Raw genomic sequence first — 27,308 nt, forward strand, 5'->3', positions numbered from 1 at the left:
AAACGCTGCATGGTTACAGGAGGATGTCTTGATTTTAGATGATAAATTAAAGTTGTAGTGCTGTATGTTTTCGCGTCTTTCTCGGACACTTTAAAATGCTTTTACCAACATGTTTTTCTGCATTCGCGTGTCTCTCACTCTCTGTTGGTTACTATTTGATTGCGTTATCAAAGACCTCATTATTCTGTCAAATTTAATCAGCCTTTTTTACTAGGGCTGGGCAAAAAAATAGATTTTTCGATTAATCGTTTTTTAAAACCTGGTCGATTCAGAATCGATTCTCAAAGAGCAGAATCCATTTTTTTCTTTCATATTTATTTCTGCAAACATTGAACGAAAGATTAACGTTAATCGAATTACTAGTCTTCTTCACTAGATGTCACCCTCTTTTGTGCCTTGCGCGCTGTTATCTAGGAGAGTTGTTCACTGTTCTTTTTATTAATATAGTATTTGTAATAAATCTATATTCATCGAGTTGAATCGAGAATAAAAACCGCCCCAAGAACAGGAATCGAAAATTGAATTGAGAATCGAAATTGAATCGATTTGATAGCTTGTGAATCGAAATCGAATCGATCTGGAAAATCTGAATTGATACCCAGCCCTATTTTTTACTTTTCACTTCACTTCACTTGCCAAACACCGAAAAGTAGTTTTTTGCTATTTTCGGCCGAATAATTTCGGTTGCCGAACATTCGGTGCATCCCTATGATCGTGTCATCACAGACCTAATTTTTCAGTAAAATTGTAATAGCCTTTTTCACTTTTGACTTGTTTACTTGTCAAACCCTGAAAATTCTTTTTTTGGTATTTTCGACCTAATAATTTTGGTTACCGAACATTCGGTGCATCCCTATGATCCTCATTATTTGGTCAAATTTATTCAGCCTTTTCACTTCTTTACTTGCCAAACACCGAAAAGGAGTTTTTGCTATTTTTGCAAATGTTCGGTTTCTAAACATTTGGTGCATCCCAATGATTTTCGGCTGCTATTTAGTATGGATGTTGGCGATTTCAGACACAGACTTTCTTTGCTGGTCCCGTGAAGAGAAAAGCTCTTCCAGTGTCACAGAGTTTTGCCATTGGCCTGTTTTACAACATGTGACCTCTCCAGCTGTTCGCTATCAACAGCTATTAACTCCCCCTGGTCCTTTTGTGTTCTGAGCACTTAACATTTATGAATTAATATTTCTGCCTTTTAGGAAGGTTTAAAGAGAAGTATTGAGCTTTTTGAAAATAAAGCTAATTGGCTGCTAGCTAATTTTTTGCGTATAGAAAACTTATCTGAAAAGAGCCATACCTTTTTGCACGACATTTTAAAAATGTGGCATGGATTTTGAAGTAGTTTGCCGCTGTTGTTGTTTCATCATGCATGTCTTGAACACATTACGTGCAAACGTTCACCAAAAATGTGTCAGTTGTCGACCTGTGTGGTTGTTTCTGCAGATTTCAGCATGCACATCACATTCATCTCATCCTGCATGCATGTCACATGCCGACACATTTCCTGAGAAGTCTGCTCTGCTCTCAGCTGCAAAGGCCACTTTTCAAATGTCAACTTTCGTAGATTCCCCCTGACTGGCTACCTCATGCTTCCCCATTAGCTCATAGTTAGTTGATTTATTTGTGCTTCGAAGAGGGTGGGAAAAGGGGGACTTTTCCCACCAAATGCCTTGGCTGGGTGCGAGCACGAGCCAGATCCTTGGCAAACTTACCAAGGAAATGTTTGCTTCTGGAAGAAAACAGATTACAATGTTTTATATAATCATTTGTGTAAGTTTGTCTGCCCCGAAAAGGGCAAAAGTAAAGCTTTTCTCTAACCTTTTTCGTTTTCTTTTTTCGTTTTCGTTTTTCCCTTTTAAAGACACAAATTAGAAAACTGCTCTTCTCCGGGCGGGCGCAGCTACCATACCACTCCAAAAATCACTCCAGATATCACCAATGCATTATGCCAGTCTCTACAGCCCTAATATCACTCATTTGTTTGCTGCATGTCATTAAACCTTATCTTATGTATTTAGATCTATTAGGTTATTGTTCAATGTCTCTATACAGGGGATTTTAATAACAAGCATACACTGTAAGTTAATTAAACTTAAAAACTTAAGTGCAACAAGGAATTTGAACAGTGTAAGTTTTCAAATCTGGCCTTGCCCATTTTACTGCCTCGCCTCAGTTGACATTGAATATTACACAAGTTTTCTGAACATTCTTTGTTTTCTCAGTACTTTTGAATTAAGTTTTAATTATAACAAAAAAGTTTTATTTCTTTACTTGTAACCATAATCTTCACCAAAATGTGTTACAATGTATAGCCATATTAATTAAATATTTATTAATGAAATTAACCTGTTAACTGTGAGCGAGACACCTAATTTTACTTCAATATTTTTCATGTAAATGTTAATCTATAATGACAAACTATATATTGTTGGAAAGGTCTAAGAATGTTGTTTTCATAGTTCAAAACCTTTTAGCTGTAATAATAATGCAGTAACTGTAATTTATTCATTTGTGAAAAGAGTATGCAGCAAACCTCACATCAAACCAACACAAACCTCAGTTTTTTGATAATTTTATGTATTAAAATAATACTATATTGCATTTTTTATTTATTACAAATAAATGTAAACAAAATTATTTTCACCTCCAGACACTTCCATAAAAAAACTTTAAAGTGTTTTCTTTGAAACAAGACCAAGATTAGGCTTCTTGACCAAAAAAATAATATTAATTTGAAAGTGTTCATCACCTTTTCAACACGCCCCCACTCAAAAAGGGCTGCGTCAGTTAAAGGGTTAAATAGTGACTAAATACCATGCATACTAAACATACTTGGAATCAAAGGTAAAAATAAAATATTTTAAAAGGATTGCTTCACATTATTATAAAGCTTATTCAGCCAACTGAATGTAGCCCTGATGTTTTTCTGGTCAAGTGTCATGCATACTAAATAAATGTCCTGCAGTGTAAACCGACTAGCCCTCCATCAATTTCGGCTACACTGATGCAATTACAATTACGATGCGCTACAAAAACTCGGCAGCTGTTTCCACTTTCACGCACATCTACAGATAACCAAGAGATGATCTACCTAAATGCACATTTCCACACTTTAGCATGTTTGATCAGATGATTTTCAGGTCTTAGATAGGTGGGCGGAGGAAGAAGGTGGGTTGGTCCTTTATGCTCCTCCTCCTTACCCAACCCCATCCTCTTTCCCACAGGTGCCAGGGCTTACAGTGCTGGTGTGGCAGAGGGGGGAGGGAACACCTGGCAGGCTGTTCTTCCTGACGCTCTGGTGGGTTTGTAGGCATTTTCCCAGGCTCCCCAGATGAATGGTCACTAATAGCCGTGGGAGAGGGCTTTGCAAGAGCTGCGCTGTGTACCAGGCTGACTCCTCTTGGCAAGCCCTGTGAGGAAGGCTTAGATGAGTACTGGCTGCTTGTGACCCAGCCCTAAAGCCAGCACAAGTGCACTGTTGCAGATAGCCTTACCACTGGAGAATGTGTTTACAAGGGCAGAGTGGGAGTGAGATCTCACTCAGTGAGTGGTGGCATGTGGGCCCTGTCTGCCGTGCACAAACAGTTTCTTATTCTCAGGCTGTGGACTTTCAGCACGCCAAATTTCTTTGCATACCCCTGCGTATATTAGGGGCAGCAATCGGATATGATATCATGCACTAAAGTGTTTATTCACATTTCAGGGATTCTGATGTACTTGCACCAATGTGGTTGCTTTTAAATGTGAGTTTTTGTTAGCTTACAGAAATTGAAATATATGCTGTCATCCAAAGGATGCAAGTCCAGTTCATCAAAGCTTTTCCTTACAACTTGATCAGTTTTGTGGTCTGGCTGGAAAAGCCTGGAAAACACTGGTAAGGTGTTTCTGATGACCTGTGGATGTTTTTCACTGCTAACTTGCATCAAAGCACAGATGACAACAGGTTTGCGCGAGACAGCGCACGCACGAGGGTAAAGCTAATCTTGCATTTAGCATGATGCTCGTCACGATTTTCTCAGACCAATCAGTGATCTACAGTGTTTTTACGTCGCGTTTTAGTATCAGCTCAGCTCGCTTGGAACCCCAATCGAGGTGGTACTACAAAAAGTATTGGGGTACTACGTACTGTATAAAATGGAAAAGCCCCCAAAAGAAAGCTGACATGACCCAAACTGCGGGGTACTATGCAATGGAAAAGCACCATAAGGGTCCTTCATTTTGGTATTTTGAGACACCATGAATATGAACTAAAATGTGCTAAAAATGTATTTAAAAAAAAGTATTACTGGTAAATACATATTTAATGCAGATATGGTATGTTAAAAGCACATTTTAGTTTATATATTTATGGTGTCAAAAAAGCACAGATGAGTACCCTGCTAAAAAAAGCTAAAACCAGCATAAGCTGGCGAGCTGGTTTTAGCTGGTGTAGCAAGCTGGTCTAGCTGTGTTTTGGTTACCTTTTAAGATGGTCTAGCTGGACACTGCCAGGCTGGGAGGACCAGCTACTACCACCTTAAACCAGCTACCAGCTTATGCTCGTCTTCGCTGAACTTTTGGATGTAATTTTATCATAATGACTAATCATGCCTAGTTTTTTCCAGTTGTGCACAGTCTTTGTTCACGATCACAGATAAAACAATTTATGCAAGAAACACTTTTTATGTGTGTTGAGTTCAATCTTTGAATCTTTCAGCAAGTTGTTAGGTGTGTCCCCAGCATAAGATGTCCTTAAGATTATGTTAAGAAGTACTAAAGAAGAATTTTTAGTATATTAAGTACAAATTAGTGCCCGGAAATAGAGCGCTTTAAGTACTTTATGGAAGTGTTCTTCTTTTTCACCTGGGAAATTATCCATCCCTTATAGTGCCTATAAACTTTTATTAATATCTATTTTCCTGTATCTCTTTCAGACTCTTTTCGTCCGCGCCCCCTCCCCAGCAGTTTAAGCATACTTTTTCTGCCCTTCATGCCCTGTTGCCTTTAAATATAAAGCATGTGGCAGCTTTAGCAGCAGTTACCTGCCCTGCAACATGTGAGAGAGACTACGCATGATTGCCAACGTGGGAAATAGAGACCTGTGGGCAGGAGCTGATGAATTCCTCTGGCTCTCTTGACTGCCTGTCTGTCACTCAGTCAGTCGGCCTGTCTGCCTCCTTGTTCTAGAATTAGCCCTTGAAGTTTTGTCATGTTGCAGTTGCTGTACAAATCCAAGTCCTACAGTAAGCCACGTCTCACTGTACAGAAAAGCCTCTGGACAGCCGGACTCTTTCCACATACCTTTCTCATTTCCATTTAGCCTTTTTCCGAAGAGGAACTTCACAAGTAATTTATCATTGCCAATTCTCTCTCGCTCTCAAACTCTTGCGTACACAGCTTTAACACGCCCGTCTTTGGCCTAAAAGTTATGTTTATACAATCAGTATGACTTGCTCTCGACACACACACCCTAGTCTCTTTTCCAGGGTCAGTGGTGTTCCTCTGGTTCCATCCCACCACAGTGCTCTGTATGTAATTAGGGATTGAGGAAGGAGACCTTGATCAGTACGGGACCACTGCTCTACCGCAATCTGGTCTCACAAACAGACGTGCAGACGCAGCCCCTGTGAACCCAGGCCGGCTGACCAAAGCACTCACTTTAGCAATTACCAAATTGTTTTAGAGGATCATTCAAGTTTTTTCCCTTAGAGTTTTCATTGCATGGTCCTTGCGCAGATCAAATAACACATCATGTGCTCAGGTTTAATGGTGCCTTTCTCAGTTGAGTCCATCATTATTTAGTGTTATAATTAAATGCATATTTTCCTGGCAGAGAAACCCATTACTATATGGGCACTGGGTAATACGAATTTTGATTATTTCACAGAAAATAGCATGTCATATTTTGTCATTAGGGGCACCGCTGTACTTTCCAGGTGTGCAGCGAGTCAGTTTTAATGCATGTTAAATTCATAAATGCACAAGCGAGAGAGATTTAGTGGGCGAGAAAGATAAGAAAAAGAAATAATCTGGATTCAATGACAGGTCGAGCTCAGGTTCAAAACCTTCAGTCCTGCAGAACAGCACATAACTCAAGATTTCAGGAGCCTTCCCCACATCATTAATCTGCTGGAATCAAACAGGAGGAATGTGTTTCCCTAAACGCATTCACACCACATAATTCCCTGTTTGTTACTGGGGCCTCCTAATTTCTGCATTTACAATATATATCTCAAAAATGTATGGGTAGTTTTGTTCCACTGTACAAAAAATCTGGATTGATTGATTTTTACAGTAAACCTTTCATGTTTAACTGTTAAGAGAGAACATGCTGTTGTCACTCTTGGGTTAAGACCATTGTACCAAAAGAACAAGGCAACAAGATTTTCACATTTAAAAAAAGTCTTGGAATGCAGCCTTCGGAGGTCGCGTGTACCACAGGGCTGACGTATTTTTGAAAGCGAGTCTTCCGGTTCCATTGTCCCATCCGAAGGGTTTTTTAAATAAGGTTTTGGTTAAACATAACATAACCTCAAGATATTTTCACGTAACTTTTTAAAGCTTTAAAGTGTCTTTAAAAGGGCTGGTTGCTAACAAGTTGCATGGGACTACAGACTTTGTTGGGGACTTTAAACATCATCACGCATGAAGACCTCAAAAACAACGCAACATGGGCACAAATCTCAACAAAGATTTTTCCTTATAAGGGAACATGTTTTTAAATGTGTTTAATAAGGTTTGAAAGAGCTGTCGCATGCCAGCCATAGTTGGACATCAAATCTACATATGGAGAGTATGTTATGTGCCAAATAGGGTTGTGCCGATAGACGATATTATCGTGCATGGGAGAGCTTGTAACACATGGCACAGATTCCTTCGCGCACGCACCTGGACTTAATGGCACATTCGCGACGTGAACGTTCGTATTATATATGCTTAAATGCAACTTGAATGAAGCTCAGCGGAGCGCTGTCGACTGACGCCACGGGTCGGGTGTTTGAACAGAAACTGTCATGTGAGACAGAGGTAGTTATAAACGCGATGTGCAAACATCTATTTGTGGTGGCCAATTTTAATTTTGTGGCAGACTGAGAAATAAATGAATGTATGGGAATGTACAACAACGCTCTCACGTGTATGATGTCACAGCAGTAGGCAGCGTAAATATAACGACAATATAACGAATCCCTCCCACTCCGAAGTGATACTAAACTCGATGGAAAAGCTAACCACGCCAAAGTGAGGTGAGCTGACCCGACCTAAACTAAACTAAACCGTGGGGTACTATGCAATGGAAAAGCGCCATAACAGGCTGACGATAGGACGATCTCAAAATGGGGCATATTGCCCTACACCAGTGCAAAAGGCTCTGGGTTCGATTCCAAGAGAACACACATAATGACATGCTGATAAAATGTATAGCTTGAGAAAATAGCTTGCCAAATAGCTCGTGTTGAGGTACAGTAAGAGACATCTGTTAGGACAAGAAGTTAGATCTTTAGTTTGAATCTCACTGTGATTGTGACTTGCTGTATGATTGCAAGAACCTTAATTATGGTCTTTTATCCATTAAATGTTAGCGCATTGGTTTTGATCTTTTTGTTTGGTGAAATGATGAAAGGAAGTTTTCTGAAGGCGCTTTACTTCATTTACTTATCTCTACAGTTCAGCTTTGATCGTGTGTTGCATCCTTCTGTTGGGCCACACTGCAGCATTTCATAACCATGCTGAAGGGTCACCCAAATGTTAAATTGAACACTCATGCGCAAATATTGTTTCAGGTGGACATTGAACAGAGTGATAAGACACACCGCCTGCTCGGCCCAGGCTACAGTTACGCAGCCGGGTGTGATGTGCTTCCAGGAAAACCCCACTCGCCCATTCCATGTGGCGACCCCTGTGAAACCTTCACACACATACACACAATCGCCCCAAGGAGTCCCACCCCGGCTCAGTGAGAGCAGAGGACAAGATCTTAGAGGGTGATCTTTCACATCAAAGTGAGAATCGAGAGAAAATATTTCTATGAATTCCAACTTGGTCACCTAGACACACTGTCCCTAGTAGACACGTTTGTGAGATCCCATCAGGATCACATCTCTCAACGGTAGCTCGGATGCTCGGATATCACAGATTGTACCACCAGAGATCTAATGTTGTCTGTTTTTAGAGCTCAATGTCAAAGTCTGTGATTATTATTCTTTTGCATGTTGAGCTGTCTATACTCTCCATTTGTTCAAAGCTGATGAGGTTTTTATAGCTCTTGTTCCTCTTTGAACTCCGAATCAATGGAAAGAATGCCTCTGGTTTGAGACAAGAGATCACTCACTCCTTCCATTTTATTTCACATTCCTCTTTACATTCTTTTGGTTTGTTGACTTTTCGTACCCTCTATTGTTTTCCCAGGAAGTGGCAAACGTTTAGGAAGAGGGGTCTGTGCACCAATGTACTGTATATGTTTTTTGGTTTGGCACAGTGTTGTGATGTTGTGACTCGTGTTGCTGTGTGGATTACGATCAAAGCTGGAGAACTTTACCTCTGAAGGTTTGACAGGGTTGTCATCTCCAAAACATGACGTACCGCTTACCATGGCGGCTTTACTTTGGCAGACATCTGGTGGGTCTGGGGGTAATTTTCTGCCTTTGTTGTAACGGTTGTGTTAGCTTGCTGATAGACCTGACTGTAAATGGTAAACAACAGTGTCTGTGATGATCACAACAGTCTTTGTCTAGATAATAGTTGTGTTTGCTTTATCTCATGAAGGACTGCTTTACACATCATTAGAGGTTAGAAAATATTCATTTGTTTAGACACTGAGACAGTCAGTTTAAACAAATCACATGTTATTAATTTAGCCACATCATGCAGTAGTTAAAATAGTTCCTGTCATGTAAACTCTGATGGGTGATGCACACTGATACACACAGTACTCAGCAAGCAATTTTGGCTAAAACAAGGCAAAATTTGGGTTGTCATTGAAAGTCTAATAGACATCTTACCATAGCCCAAGAAAAGACAATATACGAGGGTTGCCACTGGTCCTTGAAATCCTTGAAAGTTTGTGAATCTGGGGGAAAAAATTCAAGGCGCTGGGAAGTTCTTGAAAATATACATACATAGATACAGGTCATTGAAAGTGCTTGAAGTTTTCTGAAAAAAAAAAAATCCATATTCCCTGTGTAGTGTTGCTTATATCTTCTGTATGCGAATGTTGATTCATACCAAAATGCTTTTTTGCACAGTTGTGTTTGAAAAATGAAAATATCTGCGGTTACGTATATATAACTGTTGTTCCCTGAGAAGGGAGCGAGGCGCTGTGTCTCCCTGGCCATATTTCCTGCGTCCCTGTAACTCCGTCTTTGGCAATATTTCAGATAGTGATATACTTCTTGGCTCCCGCGTCACCCTGTCTTTGTCGTTAAGTATCACCATTGGTTTAATTTGATATAGACATTCAGACGCACTTACCCTTGGAGGCGTCCCCAAAGTGTCACCGCAGTGACGCAGCGCGAGTTCCCTCAAAAGGGAACTGTAACAATGTATCTTTAAAGGTAACACAATGTAACCTTGCCCTCACTTAAAATGTGTCCCCACATTAGTCCTTGAATTTGAGGGTATTGGACCTGGAAAGTCCTTGAAAGGTCCTTGAATATGAAGTTAACTAATGTGTGGGAACCCTGATATACATTTGGAACAAATGAAAGCAAACACCTGTTGACTTTGCTAACATGATGAAATATATTACTTCTCCAAGTTATTTTGGCAAAAATGGCATGTAATCAAATTTAAGGTTATTTAGGGTAAAAGTAGGTTACTCATAGCTGGTATTCAGTTTTGCTTGCTGGGTAGTTTGATAAAACATCATGCATAAACTTTAGCTATTTAATTGGTTTTTTACATAAAACATAACTCATTCTTGCATTCCTTCATTCATTCAACATGCATAGAAATGATGGACGGCCTGGGTTTGGCCTGCGGGCTGCCAGTTGGGAACCTCTGAACTACTGTAGTCCAGTACATTTTCTGCCTCTTTATCTCTGCCGATTCCGGTGTGGATCGGCAGAAAAAAAAAACAGATTGATAATCTGCATTTCAGGAAGGTATCCAGGGTTAAAAAAGGGAAAGAACATGCTCCAGGCTCTTGATGTTGAGCAGCAAGACATGCGTTATGACCTAGAAGTTTTATTTTCACATAATTCTCTCAAGCTTTTGAGGCCGATTGCATACCCAAATTATTAGAAACAGGAAAGATAAGACTGCGGATACCGTGCATGCATGCTTTTTATCACTCCCATTGAAGTTGTGTGCCATCTTGATCTCTACGCTGGTGTTGCCTTTCTCCCTTTAGCTATTTAAGGTCCATCTCATAAAGTTATGCATCTGATATCAAAATCCTCCTCGCCCGTCCCTGTTAACTCTTTGTGGTGAAGCGGAACACCCGAGGGGGCATCTGATTCAAATTTTCCTTCACAGGACTTTTATGAGCAGAGCTGCATGCAGGTTAAGTATGTGTTGCTATTTCCAGTAATGCTGGATCGCTTCCTCTGAGCGGAGATGAGCATCATGGGCTGGAACTTTGAAACGAATATCAACATTAGGAGCCTGTTTGTCAGGTTCACCGGCCTTTTTTTAAGATGCTTACTGAAGCCTGTTATTGTTGTAGGTTGAATATAATAACATTTATGGCAATTATTTTGTATCTTGGATACACTGGCTGGGGTTTTGGGTTTATTGAGTTTAAAAGCTCTCTTTGTTGTTTCTGGCAGTGTTTCGAGTATCACCAATAATCCATGTCATAGATAAACCTTGAATGGAAGTTATTTCAAAACAAGTGTATACAAGAGGTTCGAGAATGCATCCTAAACTAGTCTTTATTTACATCACAGGTGATTTTAAGCACAGATGCATAAAAAAACATTGTAAATAATTTAAACACATGTAGATTAATCGTTTTTTTAACAAGAGTTGTGAAGTGGAATCCTGCTGACAGGTTTGTGGATGGCAGACACTGTAATTGCATATCATCTGCATTTGCAGATGCACATCAATGGCCTGTTTGTGGACCCAACTAGCTGTTAGTGGGGCCTGAGATGACATCATCTGGTACGGAGAAAGGCAAACCTGTCTTCTTCTACTTATTTCAGACTAATTTGAAACATCTAGCATGCTCTCTGAAGACTGACAAATTTCCTAATGCTAGGGATTCCTGTTAGGGAATTTAAGCATACAGGTGTTGAGATGCATAGTATCCATATACTTGGCCATTAGGTAGTGGGCTGATCCCTTTTGGTTTGGTTTTATGGTCTAAGACTTTCTTCTATAGACAAGCGTAGAGGCCACAGGGTTTCTTCAGGGCACGGAGTGAGAACTGATGGATTCCCATGCCTGTTATTTTGCTTACAGCTGCACTAGCAGATAGCTAGCGTGTTCACCAGGCACTTTTATTTGGAGACAGATTCCTCCCAGATTAAGCAACAGTGCTGCGCCTTTGCGCCTTGTAGATCTTGCATTCCTTGGACAATGACAAACAGATCTAGGCTGGATTCTTCATTTGCCTATTGTGTCTTAATTTAAAACAGACTGGCCGTGTAATTGCTCCAACGCAGGAAGGTTTGAAATAACTCATTTTCTTAGCGTGCTGGCGGTGGGTATGATCGCTTGGAATCAGATGACTTCAACAGTGCGTAAACCCACAATGCTGACGTCACTGAATGCGCCACGCAACGTTGTTGCTGGTTTCACACTTGGTTCAGTTCCATCAACCCTGTCTGATCTAATTTTATCGGCTCCAGACTGCATTAACGTGAAGTGAGAGTGACGGAATGACCAACGTATGGTAACCCATACTTGGGGTGTGACTGACCTCTGCATTTAACCCATTAGTAGGTAAGTAGTAACACACACACCCGGAGCAGTGGGCAGCTACCATATTACAGCAACACCCAGGAAAAATGGGAGACAGGTACCTTGCTCAAAGTGTTTGTCAAATGCCTTACATAATGGAAATTGCGTCTATCTAGCACAGATGCATCATAAGCTATGCAAAGAATGTACGCCGAAGGCAATTTCTGCGGAGGCAATGTGAAATACATACACTCACCTAAAGGATTATTAGGAACACCATACTAATACTGTGTTTGACCCCCTTTCACCTTCAGAACTGCCTTTATTCTACGTGGCATTGATTCAACAAGGTGCTGCAGGAATGCATTCTTTAGAAATGTTGACCCATATTGATAGGATAGCATCTTGCAGTTGATAGAGATTTGTGGGATGCACATCCAGGGCACGAAGCTCCCGTTCCACCACATCCCAAAGATGCTCTATTGGGTTAAGATCTGGTGACTGTGGCGGCCATTTTAGTACAGTGAACTCATTGTCATGTTTAAGAAACCAATTTGAAATGATTCGAGCTTTGTGACATTGTGCATTATCCTGCTGGAAGTAGCCATCAGAGGATGGGTCCATGGTGGTCATAAAGGGATGGACATGGTCAGAAACAATGCTCAGGGAGGCCGTGGCATTTAAATGATGCCCAATTGGCACTAAGGGGCCTAAAGTGTGCCAAGAAAACATCCCCCACACCATTACACCACCACCAGCAGCCTGCACAGTGGTAACAAGGCATGATGGATCATGTTCTCATTCTGTTTATGCCAAATTCTGACTCTACCATTTGAATATCTCTACAAGAATCGAGACTCATCAGACCAGGCAACATTTTTCCAGTCTTCAACTGTCCAATTTTGGTGAACCTGTGCAAATTGTAGCCTCTTTTTCCTATTTGTAGTGAAGATGACGGTGGGTTAATCTGCTGTTGTAGCCCATCCGCCTCAAGGATGTGCGTGTTGTGGCTTCACAAATGCTTTGCTGCATACCTCGGTTGTAACAAGTAGTTATTTCAGTCAAAGTTGCTCTTCTATCAGCTTGAATCAGTCGGCCCATTCTCCTCTGACCTCTAGCATCAACAATGATTTTTTGCCAACAGGACTGCCGCATAGTGGATGTTTTTCCCTTTTCACACCATTCTTCATAAACCCCAGAAATGGTTGTGTGTGGAAAATCCCAGTAACTGAGCAGATTGTGAAATAGACCGGCCCGTCTGGCACCAACAACCATGCCACGCTCATAATTGCTTAAATCACCTTTCTTTCCCATTCTGACATTCAGTTTGGAGTTCAGGAGATTGTCTTGACCAGGACCAGAGCCCTAATGCATTGAAGCAACTGCCATGTGACCAGTTGATTAGATAATTGCATTAATGAGAAATTGAACAGGTGTTCCTAATAATCCTTTAGGTGAGTGTATACGGTATAATACATTTAATATAATAAAAGAAGTACAGTATGTTATATGAAGTGAATTATACATCATCTATAGCAGTTTGTGATGTCTGAAGGGAATAATACCGCACCTTACGCTACACTATCTAACCACGGCACTACAATTTTGTGGAGAGATCTGCTCATTTGCATTTAAAAGGACCCACCCAAAAATGACACATTTTTGCTCACGCCTACAAAGCGGCAATTTTAACAAGCTATAATAAATTATCTATATAATATTTTGAGGTAAAAGTTCACATACGTACTCTGGGGACACCTAAGATGTATTTAACATCTTAAAAAAGTCTTGTGAAATGTCCCCTATAAAGCTTTCATATACAACCTATTTATTAACTTCTTTCTTTCTGTAAATGTAATTTTGCAAACGGACCAATCATTTAATAGATCTTCATGACCTCACCTTCACCTTTGTGTAAACAGACTAATTTTTTGTACAAACTGCAAATATTAATAATAAATCTTTTAAGATGCCGTACCGTGAGACGACAGACGGCAGTAAATGACTGTCTTAAGTTCCGTCGTAAATCACTTCATTTTCAGCTGCTTTGCTGGTGCCTAGAGATTTTGCAGATGGTTTCATGTTCAGTTTAAAATACAGGGTATGCCAACAAACTGGCACATTATACTGTATGCTGTTTTTTCTATAGAGCCGAGCATGACATGAATTCATAAAGCTCTTTCACTGATAGAGGTTGTAAATAGTTTAAGAGTTTAGTCAGTCTTGTTACAATGCACTTCAAAGACCAGGAAGCCTCTGGCGCTGCTCAGGTTCATGTCTGAACTTAGATTCTCTCTCCTTTGCATAAATGCTTTGGTATTTCTTTAAGCATTAAACAGCCTTCAAGCTGTGTCATATTTGGAAGCATATGTTCCTTTTGCATGGTTGCAATGTATACCAATGATTATGTGATGGATTTTCATTAATGCTGGTCAGTTCTTTTCCTCAGGCCTGTTTAAATTTGCATTTAGGATTTGATGATTACCTTGTCATGAAAAATTTACTGTTACCTGTGTGGCATTTCTGGATGCTTTGACTTGACAGTTATATGTCATGGCGTGTGATGTGTGATGATAAATGTGTTTTCTTTTGGCAGGTGAGAATGTTCGCGTGGAGGTGTACTTCATGAAACGACACATCAACCTGAGGTGCATTGTCAGGCAGCACTACCGAGGTATCTTAATCTTCTACCAGGCTGAATGAGACTACATCCACATTGATAAATTACATTTACACTTTTCAGTGTAGACAAGCAAACAGCGTAGACCGTGAGAACATTTTTGAAAGCCACATAAGGCTTTTTTCACAACATTAAGTTGCATCGCAAAAGCCGATGATTGCATCAGAAGCACCTGTGTTATTAGTTCATACAGCTTGTCGGCCTCGGTTGAGTCACTGACCAGACCATTGCTATTTGGAAAAAGTCAACTGATATGTAGTTGCAACTCAGGATATGATGGTTTGATTCAAAATGCGTTTTATACACAATGTGTGGTTTATACAGAAACGTCTCTAAAGAAACCACCCATTATATTTGGCTAGATGGTTAGAACTGAGAGCAGTCCATGTTCAGTCCTAATAGAGGCAAATATTTGAGACTAAAGCCAAGTCCACCAGAGGCACGCCGACAGCAGCTCGCAGGGAAAATGTGGTTCATTTATCATAGTAAACAAGTTCAGGGTGAAGGCTTACTACTGTATGTCTTCGGAAGTATGGCCGTGCCACACTCTGTAAGGGAAATTACAATAATCATGTTACATTATTTATATTTTACACGCCTCAAAGAAATAAAAACAAAGTAGGAACGTACAAACTAATAAGTGTGCTGTATGGATTATTTTAAGTAATCTTAGGAAAAGCAAAAAGAGGGAAAAGGTGCTGACCAACAGTTTGCTTGGCCTTCATTTTTCAAGCTAAATTTGGCTTGGGTTAGAAGGAAATAAAACAAAATACATCAAACAATGTGGTTTGTTTAGCTTATATCGAGTTACATATCAGAAGCTGTATTGACTGAGGGACAGCGGGGAGGTGAATTTGTCCAGTGTTGACATTTAACTTCATGGCAACTATGCCAGTTACTTGAAAACAGTAACTAAATGGGGGTTTTAACTTAATTTGAGATTTCCCATGAATAGGGCATTCGGGTCAGTTCATTCTGTTGATGTTCCTGCGAGTCTAAATTATTGAATTAAATGAAAATAAACATTTTTACTTCATGTCTGTGAGAATAATACAGTTAAATAATGAATGAACGTATCCATTTTCATTTACAGTATACAGATAACATATGATGTAGTACAGTATTACAGTTTCCCACAGACTTGCTGTTTATTTGTGACGGCACATCCAACCAGGTGGATGGGTTTCAAGTTCAGAGCCAAGTTACAAAAATGCAGTGCACAATGCCACGCACATACGCATGTGTGTACTGCATTTTTGTAAATTTGCGCGTGGCTTCGTTTTTGAAAATGATCAAAAGTATAAAACCCAGAGTATAGTCTGTTTTTATGTGTATGCAAACGCACGCGCACAGTCGAACACACAGCCCTGCAAACGTATATTTCATTTGACTTGTACTTGTACACATATGTTCAACGCATGCGTGTTGCGACAAAATGCCATGCATATACCTATACATTGCATATGTATAGGTATGATGACAAAATTTTCAAAACCCCAAAGCTCAAAATTTATCACATAACTAGAGAAGGCAGCCATTCCCATTTACCTGGATTGTAAAAATCCATTAAGGATTGAGAAAGTTATGATATTTTTTATATTAAAAATCAGAGGAAAAAGTTAAATGGATGTCTATGGAAGGTATGTGAGCAAAAATGCTGCTTATTTACATGTTTTTGCTTGTAACTTTCTCATTTTATCCGATATTTGCATGAAATTTTAACAGAAGGTAGAATTCATTGTTCTAATTTTTAGTTCTTTCAAATTAAATCATGAACATTTACTGTTTCAGTCTGAATGGGCATCAGACTTTAGTTGGAATGGGCATCAGACCCATGTAACCATGATTTTTAGAACGATGCCTGCAGTGGGCGTTCTGACAGGATTTAGATAACTATGTTTCAGTACCAAGATAAAAGACATATTTTGGTCCACCTACCTTTCTTTAGTGTCCAGAGTTTAGTTGAAGCACACCGACCAGTTGAATATGACTCAAATTTATCAAACAGTTGCTGTGAACTAAAAACACCTTCATGTTGAAAGCTCAAAATATCAAACGCTTCCGGTGGTCGGACTTGACGTACTTATTGTTGTATTTAGTGAAAACATACTACAACCATGCGACGAGGATTGGATATTGCATGAGATGCATTGTAAAAGTCCCGCGCGCGCGGAAACAGATTTTATGCCTAAGAATTTCAATGCGCATTCCCGCGATGTCAGCATTGCTACATATTACAATCTGATGTAAGCGTATGCACCGGTTTCAGTAATTACAGTATGCTGGCACTCTTCCAATGACACAATTTGTGTCACACACACTACACGGACCTTTGTGTACTCGAAAAAAATGGACCATACTTCTGCCTTAAGTGTCAAGGCTTAAATGAGCAGTCAGCGGAGAGACTGCATTCCATGTAAGATAGATGTAGTGAAAAACGCGATGTTCAAAAATCTATTTGTAGTGGTTGATTTTGTGGCGGACCGACACAAATAAATGAATGTATGTGAAACACTGGTGTATAAACCTATATATCATGATAAATGCTGCATGACATGTTATAACTAACCATGTCTCTTCATTCAATTCAAGTTGATTCTTTTTGCAGAGTTGCGTGTATTTCCTGAACGTGTTGTTGTGTGTGCCAGTCCTCCGGAGAATGCTGTACTTCCCAATGGAAATCTGAACCAGGATGCGGTAAGAACTACTAGTATTTATTTAAACCAATATTTCACGTTCAGGAGTGTCACAATAGCATAATCATGATTCTTATATGACTAGTCATATTGAACTATCAAGAAACATCAATAATATCAACCCAGCAAACAGTGTTTAGTTTCCTTGTGAACTGAATACAGTCCATCAATCTGATTGGAGCTTTCAGTTTTTATAAGTTTTCAGTCTATATACAGTATAATATTCTAAGAATGTAAGTGCTTGAAGTGTGTATGTTTGTGTCGCTTCCAAGTTACACATCCATTCTCTGCCAACGAACAGTTGCCGTGAAATGGGTTTTGGACTCGAGTTCAGTCAGTTCCTATGCCTTTTTTTTCAAACTTATTATGGGATGGCAAAGGAGAGGTTGGAAGGGGCTAATTGGATGAGGTACTGTACCCTGTTCAGGCTCTTTGAGGTGGACCACTGAAATGCTTTGGCTTTAAGAAGTGGAACCCTGGCTTCTGTGCTGGCTCTCAAATCCCCTGAGGTCAATGAGTTCAGCAGCTATTGTATGCACAATATAATTTATATGAGCTCTATATGTATCCTGAAACAGTTCAGGGATTTGTTTCCCAGGAATTATGTGAGTTGCATCACAGGTACATAATGCATTTTGGTCAGAATTGTCATTTCTGAATCCTGGGAAAAGACCACGGTTTCTTTTGGCTCTCTTAAATGCAATCTCACTCACTTTTATAGGATCACTTGAGTGTGGGTAAGAAGGCTGTGATTTGGATCAACAGGATGCTTAGTGGTAGGATCTCTGGAGGCATCAGCATGATGCAAGGGTGAGACACTTATAAGCCCGGAGTGTAATTTGTTTTTTACGTGTACGGGAACGGTAGAACGCACAGCCTTGCAAAGCATTGTTTTTTAACTCGTACGGGTAGCAGACGTTTGACGCATGCACATGCGACAAAATGCAACGCATCTTCTGGGCTACGCACTACATTCTCCTACACGTACAATGTATGCGGGATTTTAAAATCTGGCAGTGCGCAAACAGTATGCACGCACTCTTCCGATGACGAAAACGGCATCACGCGCACTGTACGTGGACCCTCACGTATGCATTAAAAAATGGACCATACTTTGGCATTTAGGTTCAAACATTGTCATAAACATTTAAACCTATCATGTCTGTTTTTACCACCGTTAGGACCTTATGCATCATCCAGTACAATCCTGGGAAAGTTGCACGCGGATGTAGATGGTCTATCCTTCCATTAATGTCGGTACTTTTCTGGGTGAATCATTTGCCATTGTTTTACCCTCAGACGTTTTCTTTCACTCTTTTTCCCCGCATCATGTTGGCTTTCAATGAAAGCAAGAATTGTAATCATTTGAGTGAAGTTATCCAGTTCGACAGTGAAAAGTTCACATTGTGTAACCGCTTTTCCAGTTCAGGAAAGCAGGGCCTTTGTTTTTGCATTCCCGTCTTCAGGATGTGGTTCTCCGAGCTTGTATTTGCTGTGTGGAAGGGCTGGTGGGAGCTTGTGGTGGTGCTCTCTCTCTCTCTCGCGCTCTCTCTCTCTCTCTCTCTCTCTCTCTCTCCCTCAGCCACTTTGGCAGATCGAAGGAGTTGAGGTATCAGGATGGAGAGCTGGAGTTTCTCTCATGACAAACCAATTATTTCAATTGCTCTGCTCTAATTTGTCACTAGGAGCCAGTTTCTTGTTTTCTTCTTCGCCTAAGGTTAGCCAGGAAAGTTATAAATCTAAATGAAAAAATGCGGCTCAGCAGTATGAGTCACGAACGATGTAGAATTTCAGTTTGAAAATGATAATGGCTTGGTGAATTTGTTCTTCCGATGTTGTCATATGTTTATGGCAAGTCCTTCTCACCACATCTTGACAGCGAGAGTCTGAATGACGCCACATGCTTTGAGGCAGTTTGGGGATTTGTCTGTGGTCCTTCCATTTTATTTAGTGCTCAGTTTGCAAAACAATGTTTATATCAGCCGCACAGAGCTCCCATAACACCTATTCAGAGGTCACAAGGTTGGGATCTGACAGAGAGCGATGACATGATGCACGGTTTCTGGGAGGCTGCGAGAGCGAATGATTCTTTCAGAAGCTGTTAAAAAACTGTGCTACTATTTAGAAGGTCCCTGGTTCAAAGCCTGAGTGTTTTATAAACTGGAAAGTGACTTGTACTTCCCTGTCAGGGCAAAATGCCCCAAAAATGAAAATGCTGGCATCATTGACCTTCATGCAGTTCTGTATGCTTTCTAGATGTTGGGCAGGATGTTCAAAGTGCATGTTTTCCATACAAAATGAAAAATGAATGTTGAACAAGGCCTACCGAAGTGACTTTAGGGAAGTCGTGCCGCTAAGCAGCCATGTTTGCAACTCCTTCAGACAGTTATTTCAGTCAAGCAAGACTAAAGTCCTATTTACTTGAATGGGGAATTAAATAACACATTTGTACCTGATATAAACTGTACCATAACATCTGTTTCTCAAGGAGCTAAAATTAGATAAAAACACTGTCTATTTCTCAATTCTAAGAACCCAAAGAACGGACTTGGGTTCTCGTGGAGATCACCCTTGCCAGGCGACCTTGGAAGAACAAACTCAGAAGGTCACGAGAACACAGAACGCACTTGTGAGAATTGAGATGTGTGCAGTCTTCCTGTTGGTCAACTGACCTCCGCCATTGTTTTGCCGCAATGACTGGGACTTAAAGCGATTTCAGCGCGAAAGTCTGCACTCGATGCATCCTCAATATCAAGAACACATCCTGGTATTATAATGCGTCCTCTGTACTTGCGTTCTTGAGAATTGGACTTCAACGGTTTATGATGACGTAGAGCGAGAACAGAAGGACGCAAGATCGCTTAAGAACGCATATTGAGAAACAGCCACCTTTTTTTTGAGGTTTGTTTCAGCTACTGCGCATGCGCACAGGTTGGCAAGCTCATGATGCAACTCTGTACAGAGGGCCTCTCCTTCAGAGAATCATCAGTCTTTATCGATTGATGATTGGTTCTTCTAATTAAAAGACGGGACTTTCGTCGCCAGAGTGGCCATATTGAATATTGCATTGTTCCCTATTTATAGGTATTGGGAGTAGAGCTGCAACTATCGACTATTTTTTCAACCGATTAATCTATCGATTATTTTTTCGATTAATCGAATAGTCAAATGATTTTTTTATACATATAATTCCCCAACAAATAATAAATGTAACATCTGCCATTAACGCTAACATTTTATTTAAGCATTTTCTTAATTAAACAAGCACACAAACCAAAATTTTCAACATGAAAAATAAAGTGGCAGTGCCACTTTAAAAGAGGCATTATTCACCTTAAACAATAAAATAGGCATATATTAATATTTTAAACATTAGTTTATGATTAGTACATGCATTAACTCAGCATTAGTTCAGACTGAAGTAAAAATAAGTTCATTGTGATTCATGAACCCTTATATAAGATGTAATGGTTATATTATTACTGTTAATATTATTACTATTAGTAGTACTGCATTCTCATTTAACTTTAACATTTAACTTTTCTTAATTTCCGGGTAAAAAACAAGTTCAGTTAGTATGATCTTCTAATATTTTATAAACAGCGTTTCCGCCGCTGTTACTTTAAATAAACGCATGTCAGGAATACCTTACAAGACGAGCTTCTGTAATATCTGCGCACATATTCGCAAAAAAGACGTTCATTGGGAACTCCGCACTGCCAGCTGGCTTTCAGTGCACCCGGGCACATGCCTATCAGTTCTCAATGTGACAGTAACTTATTATTTCATAACTTCTTAATATAAAAACATGTCCTGCTCTTTATTTACTGTTTCAACATACTGCCCAGAAGCGATGCAATGTCACGTCTGTCAGGCGTCTCGCAGCTCGTATTAAACGAAGATGTAAACGCAGCTGTATTAAGCACAATATGTATTGATTCTATTGTTTATAGAGTAAGTATAAAAACTTACTGTAATAGTTCAAATTCTTACGCTGACGTCTCGTCATTTTGAGGTCGGAGAGCTCCAGGTTTTCTTCTTTTAAGATGATCATACACAGGTGTTGCGCTGCTGTGGTATGCCATTTCAGTTTTACACAGTATGTGTTTTATTTGGTCTCTGCTTAAAGTATTCCCACACTTTTGATCGCGTTCTGTCTGTTTGGTATAACACTTGTATCACCCGGTCGGAGCTGAAGCCGCCTTCATTTCAAAATGTAAACAGTGCGACGCATCGACGCATTTCCGGCAAATCGACGTAATTACGTAATCGACGTAATCGACTACGTCGACGCGTCGTTCCAGCCCTAATTGGGAGTGCTCAATCTTGTTATATCCAATATCTTTGCTATTTCCAGTCCCTCCAGAAAAACGCAATTATGCGATCGCATGATTCAACGCATAGTCAGCCAAAGTCCACATATTTATGCGGGGGCCGCATTTTTTCAAATACGCAACTTTCCCAGCATAAATTGCACATTTCTGTGCACAAAATAAGCGGGGCTTGCATGATTTCATAATCACTGCATTTTCGTAGCAAAAAAAGTTGAAACATGTTGCATTTACTTCACACAAGCGCAGCCATGTCCCCTGTTGCCATGGGAACGTTATAAAGTGACGTGATTATGTGACATGAACATCATTGAAAAGCTGCAAAAGCTACAAACTCTTTGCGAGTTCCCGCAGTCTTTGCGAGTTCCCGCAGTCTTTGCGAGTTCCCGCAGTCTTTGCGAGTTCCCGCAGTCTTTGCGAGTTCCCGCAGTCTTTGCGAGTTCCCGCAGTCTTTGCGAGTTCCCGCAGTCTTTGCGAGTTCCCGCAGTCTTTGCGAGTTAATAATTGCATAAAATTGCATAAATATCCCGCATATTCCGTCGCATTTTTTAAGAAAACGTGCCGCAAGATTTTTGCCTGCAACAATCACAAAAAACTCTGGAAGAACTGTATTACGCTCCAGAAATAAAAAAATAAGCAGTAGAAAAGTATAAATTGTTATAATTGTTATGTGGACACTCTATGTCAAAGTCCTATGGACCTTTTTCATTTTTGACAGCCTCTGATCACATTTACTTTCATTTTAAGAACATCATCTATTTTCGCTAAACTCCTTCCTTGTTTTCCCTACCAGAAACTCATTACTGGTTCGATTGGTGTGAGTGAGAAAATGATGACAGAAATGTCATTTTTGGGCGAACTAGCACGTTATAATGTTCCACAGGAATTGTCCCTTTAACAAATCCAAAGTACTATAATTGCTTTGAATAAAAAAAGTGACTGCCAAATGACTAAACCCTGCTGTTTTATTGGTCATTGATGAAATTTCTTAAGTGATTCACGTCCTGTGCTGTGGTCTGTAATACAGAGGTCGTTGGTGTTGCATAACGTGGGTGTGGTGTGATAAGCATTATGTCATCAGTAGGCGCTGGTAGGCGTTAATCCCTTCTTCCTTTTAATATGCTTACTGAAACACCTTGAGAAATTGTCAAGCATAGATTGCTCAGAGTAGATTTGAGTCATTTATTGGCCAACTTTTGCTTTTGGCATGTTCAAGTCATCCTTCGGGTCATGTGACTTGGTATTTGGAGATGTGAGCTGCATGGGAAACGGGGCAGATAGCAGCCATGGAATGAAGCGGCGGATCAAAGCTTGGGGAAGATGTGTTTTTACAGCCTCCTCTCCCTTTGGGCAGAGCCACAGTGTTTATGAACATAACTTTATCCTTTCTTTGTTCCTTTTGTATTCCCATTTTACACTGTTTTCCAACAGCAAAGCTTCTTGGCTCCTCGTTGTCACCTAATCTGATTTCATCTTGTTTGATTGAATGATTATGTTCCATACTTATAAGGGTTAAATATATCATTTATGAATGAAAAGTTTGTTCTCAGTGGTATTCATGGAATAGATGTGCATGCAAAAAATTAGCGTGTCACAAACCACTCCGCATGCTTTTTGTATACAGGTTGGTTAGGTTGACACGCATTGCATTGTAGTTTTTCATTGTTTCTCCATGTTTTTGCTGGCCTTTGTCCTGCTGTGGTGTACAGAACAAGTGAGGTTTAGCAGAAATGTCAAACAGCAGATTGAACCGACGCTGCAAAGTCCCAAATAAGCAAAGCTGTGTCACGTTAGACTCGATTCTTTTAAAAGAGATCATCCTTGAAATACTAAACAGTGATGACAATATTCAGGCTTTCCATGATGTGTCTGTCGTTGTTTGGGGAAAAAATGTGTGTGGGTGCTGCTGTGGTTTGCTTTAGACTTTCCAAACGTTAGCGTTCCAGTTGATCACACAGTAGATAAAACTCTTCAAACTCTTCTTGCTTTTCAAAGCTGCAATCCCTAGCTTTTGCCTCTGTATCTCCATCTCTGTTTGAAACACAAATTTGCAGGTTATTTTACATTCTTATCATTACTGACATCCATGAAATCCGACCCAGTAGTTCAGCTTACCATTTTGAATCGTGATAAGGTAAGTAGACAGCTTTGAACACAGATTGTTTATGTACTTGATCAATAACCGATTTTTGGATTGCAGCTTTAAGCAACAAGATAAGCTCTACTTTGCAAGTTGTGCAGCTTTGATGTTTGCATTCTTCAAGTCGAAAGAGGTCAATTTTTGAGGTTAAGGTTCTCTATTGGTCAAATGTCTTTTTTCACCATAGCTTTGATATGAATGGAGGCGTAGTGTGGCCGCATCTTTACTCATAGTGACTACAATACACGTATCGGGACGGTCCATAGAGTTCAGTGCCGTCTTCAAGGGCATCATGGTCATGATATCTCTGTAAATCTTCCTTTCATGGATCACCTTTCAAACTTCTGATCTTTGTCACTAACCCATAACTACACTTCCACTACCCACATAATGGATGTTCAAGTGGTTGTGTACTATTGATCTGCTAGTGAGTCAGAACATATATTTGTTTGTTTGCTAGTACAGATGAGCCGTTACCCGCAAACCCCTATAGTATAAGGTCAATGTCAATTCATGGTTGATTGAGGTTGTCATCCTGATACATTTCCTTGGTGAAAGTCACCTCAGGGCTTGCAATGAACTTTTTTGAGTATGTAGCACTGGTGCTCTGCAAACATTTAAGGAGCATCCATTGAAAATTATAGCACCACTTCATAATCCTGAAGATTAAAAACTTTATCTTAAATTATTTGCCACACACTTGACTTGTACTTGGCCTATTTTTAAACAAGCTCTTATGCTTAACATGTATAGATTCATGGGGCCCTATAAAAACATTTAATGTTATTTTAAATTCAATTTTTTATTTTTACAAATCCTATTTTTTCCTGTTTTAATTTTTCTGGATTCTGTATTTTCACACATTTCACTTATCAAACAGCATGTTTAATATACAGATATCATAAAATGTAATAATTTATATTTCTAAAATAATCAAATAAAAACAACGCATATTAATTTTCATCAAAAATTCATTTTCATTTTATTTTTTTTTTAAGTGCTGCATAAACAGAACAACTCTTTTAATTGTGATTATATTACTTGAGAAATAAAAATAATTTAAAATTATTATTTTTATTATTAAAAGTAGATTTTACTATATAATAGTAATACATTTCTTTCAACTTTATTATGTTCAACTGACTTCTATGTTGATAGGTTGTCAGTGTGTATTTGACAATTGCATTTCTAAATGAAATCATTGTTACAGCAGCACTGAATATCAAATAAAAATATTTTATTGGTATGTATGAGATGTTTGCTTATTATTCCACAAAATATGTGTACAAGCACTAGCACAAATGCTCCCAAATATATTTGAAGGTCCCGCCAATTACATTTCAGGAGCATATGGGACCAAAATGGTTGCAATTTTGAGACCCTGTCCCTTCTAGCTTATCTTTTATTGTATTTCTATTTATTATATAAAATAATAATATTTATATTTTTTAGACTTACAGCACGTTTTCTTAAAAAATGGAATATGCGGGATATATTTATGCAATTTCATGCGATGAAATTGCGGGAAATTGCAAAAATTTCGGGAAATTGCAAAAACCGTTTGCAGCTTTTCAATGATGTTCACGTCACATAATCATGTCACTTCATAACGTTCCAAAAAAAATTCGGCCCCCGCAAAAAAATATGCGGACTTTGGTTGATTATGCGTTAAATCATGCAATCGCATAATCACGTTTTTTTTTCTGCAGGGACTGGCTGATGTCGATTGACAGTGGTATTCAGGCTGAATTCCTACATATTGAAATCTGCCTAGACTTTTTGTAGCTGTGACATCTGTGCTTATTGTAGCTTCAACTGTGTGTGGCACAACTTAATGACAAAGTCCTTTCAGTGTTGGTGGTCAAGTTTCAGCTTTGCGTATTCTGAATTATTTCATGTAGGTCTTCCCATTTCCCACAAACACATTGACTGCAGGCATCTTCCAATTCTTTATTCAGCTTAACTCTCCCTCAGTTTTTTCTCTTATCTCTTCTTCTTTTCCCCTGTTCCTCCTCTGAGAGCCAGCAGAGTACAAGAGAGCCACTTCTTGCTTGAGTTTCTCTGGGAAAGAAACACTGCTCCATTGTTGCTCTCGCTTTCATCTGTTTTCCAAAGGTTTGCAGAATGCATATGAAATGAAATATCGAATGTCCTTCCTCCCCTGTCCTCCACGTTTTTGTGGAGCGCGTACGCGTGCTGGGTGTGTTTATTTTCTGTGGAGTTATCGTTAGCGAGTATGGGTGTTTTTCTGTACTTTTGTGTGTCTGGATATCCCCCTAAAAACCGTCCAGTCTCGGTTACAGTGGGCGGAGGGACACGGAGAATTGAGGAGGGGAGTTTCTCGGTGTGTGTAGGAGAGACGGTTCGACAGACGGTGGTCATGGAGGTCTACAGATGAGACAGCAAATCATTTGTTTCCACTTTGGAAATGGACTGTTTTTAAAAATTAACAGCCCACGGTGTATATCGAATTCCTCTGAATATTTAAAAACACGGCAGACACTTCAGTGAACTTTAACCTGATCCTTTTCTCTATCAGCCATTGATTAGGCTGTTTAGAGTCAAACAGCATTGATATATATGCAATCTCATGCGTACCTAGATAGTTGTGGAAGCTTTGAAGGAGTTTTTCATTTTAGTTTTTGATGATAACAGTCAAATCAAACCACTTTTTTGCAACTGAGATCAGAATATTTTGTTTTATTAGCATGATTTCAACTGGCTTTTCACAGAATATCTTTGCAAATCAACCAAAAATTATGTATTAAATGGTTTCTTTGAATGAAAACATAGAAGAATATAATTTAGAACAAATAACTCATAACAATAATAAAAAATATATAGTATATTAGTAATTATATGCTAGTTCGTTATTTAGTATTAGTATTTTAGTGTTTAGGATCGCCTAAGGCTGCATTCAGACTGGCAGCGGCTAGCAGTAGCAGAGCGACGCGATCTCATTGATTTCAATGGAGCTTCGCAACTTCTGGCGACACGAGCGACAGTGACCGTTGGCGACTGGATGGGGCGTGTCCAGTGAACAAGTGGACGTTACTCATTTGTTAATGACAACCAGATTTAGAAACGCCTCTTTTGAAAGAGACGAGCGACACAGCGACAAGGTCGCTTATAATGTGAATGTACCTAAAGTCTGCCCAGCAACAACCAACCGCTTCCCTTTCCTTTTAATTTAAATTATTAAAACCTTTACATTTCCATAAAATTGTATAATATAGTATTCAATATATAGTGTATCTTCTACAAGATCAGCTAAGTCTGTCTCTCTCTTAAGGTTTTTTTCTCCCAAGGACTTTTACCCTTAAAAGGGGTTTTCTCCTAGTTTTTTCAACCCCTTGGGAGTCAGCTGACATTAGCTTAACTTAGAACTACGCCACATTACGTTACATTATTACTCTGCTCACTAGTACGGTTTAATCTTAGTCGTTGTATTTTATATATGTTTTCTCTTGTTTTTATTAATGTAAAGTGTCTTTGGAACAATTGAACAATTGTGAAAAGCGCTACATAAATAAAATTGAATTGAAATTGTATTTAGTATGTAGTCATTTGGATACTTAGTCGAGTAGTCAACAGACACTTTTATCCAAAGTGAATTACAGTTCACCTTTAACAGT

At 39.4% G+C, this 27,308-nt stretch overlaps 1 protein-coding gene across 2 annotated transcripts in view; it reads left to right on the top strand.

Moving 5' to 3' along the window:
* The window catches only part of slx4ip (SLX4 interacting protein), a 50,495-nt gene that overhangs the window by 20,131 nt on the left and 3,056 nt on the right, over positions 1–27,308 (top strand). For both annotated transcript variants that reach the window (XM_065296408.1, XM_065296407.1), the window contains 2 exons: positions 14,423–14,500; positions 17,115–17,203. In XM_065296408.1, coding sequence (XP_065152480.1) covers positions 14,423–14,500; positions 17,115–17,203 — 167 coding nt within the window. The remainder of the gene's footprint in view (positions 1–14,422; positions 14,501–17,114; positions 17,204–27,308) is intronic.

Source organism: Paramisgurnus dabryanus, chromosome 20, assembly GCF_030506205.2.
Source record: "Paramisgurnus dabryanus chromosome 20, PD_genome_1.1, whole genome shotgun sequence".
Classification (NCBI taxonomy): Eukaryota; Metazoa; Chordata; class Actinopteri; order Cypriniformes; family Cobitidae; genus Paramisgurnus; species Paramisgurnus dabryanus.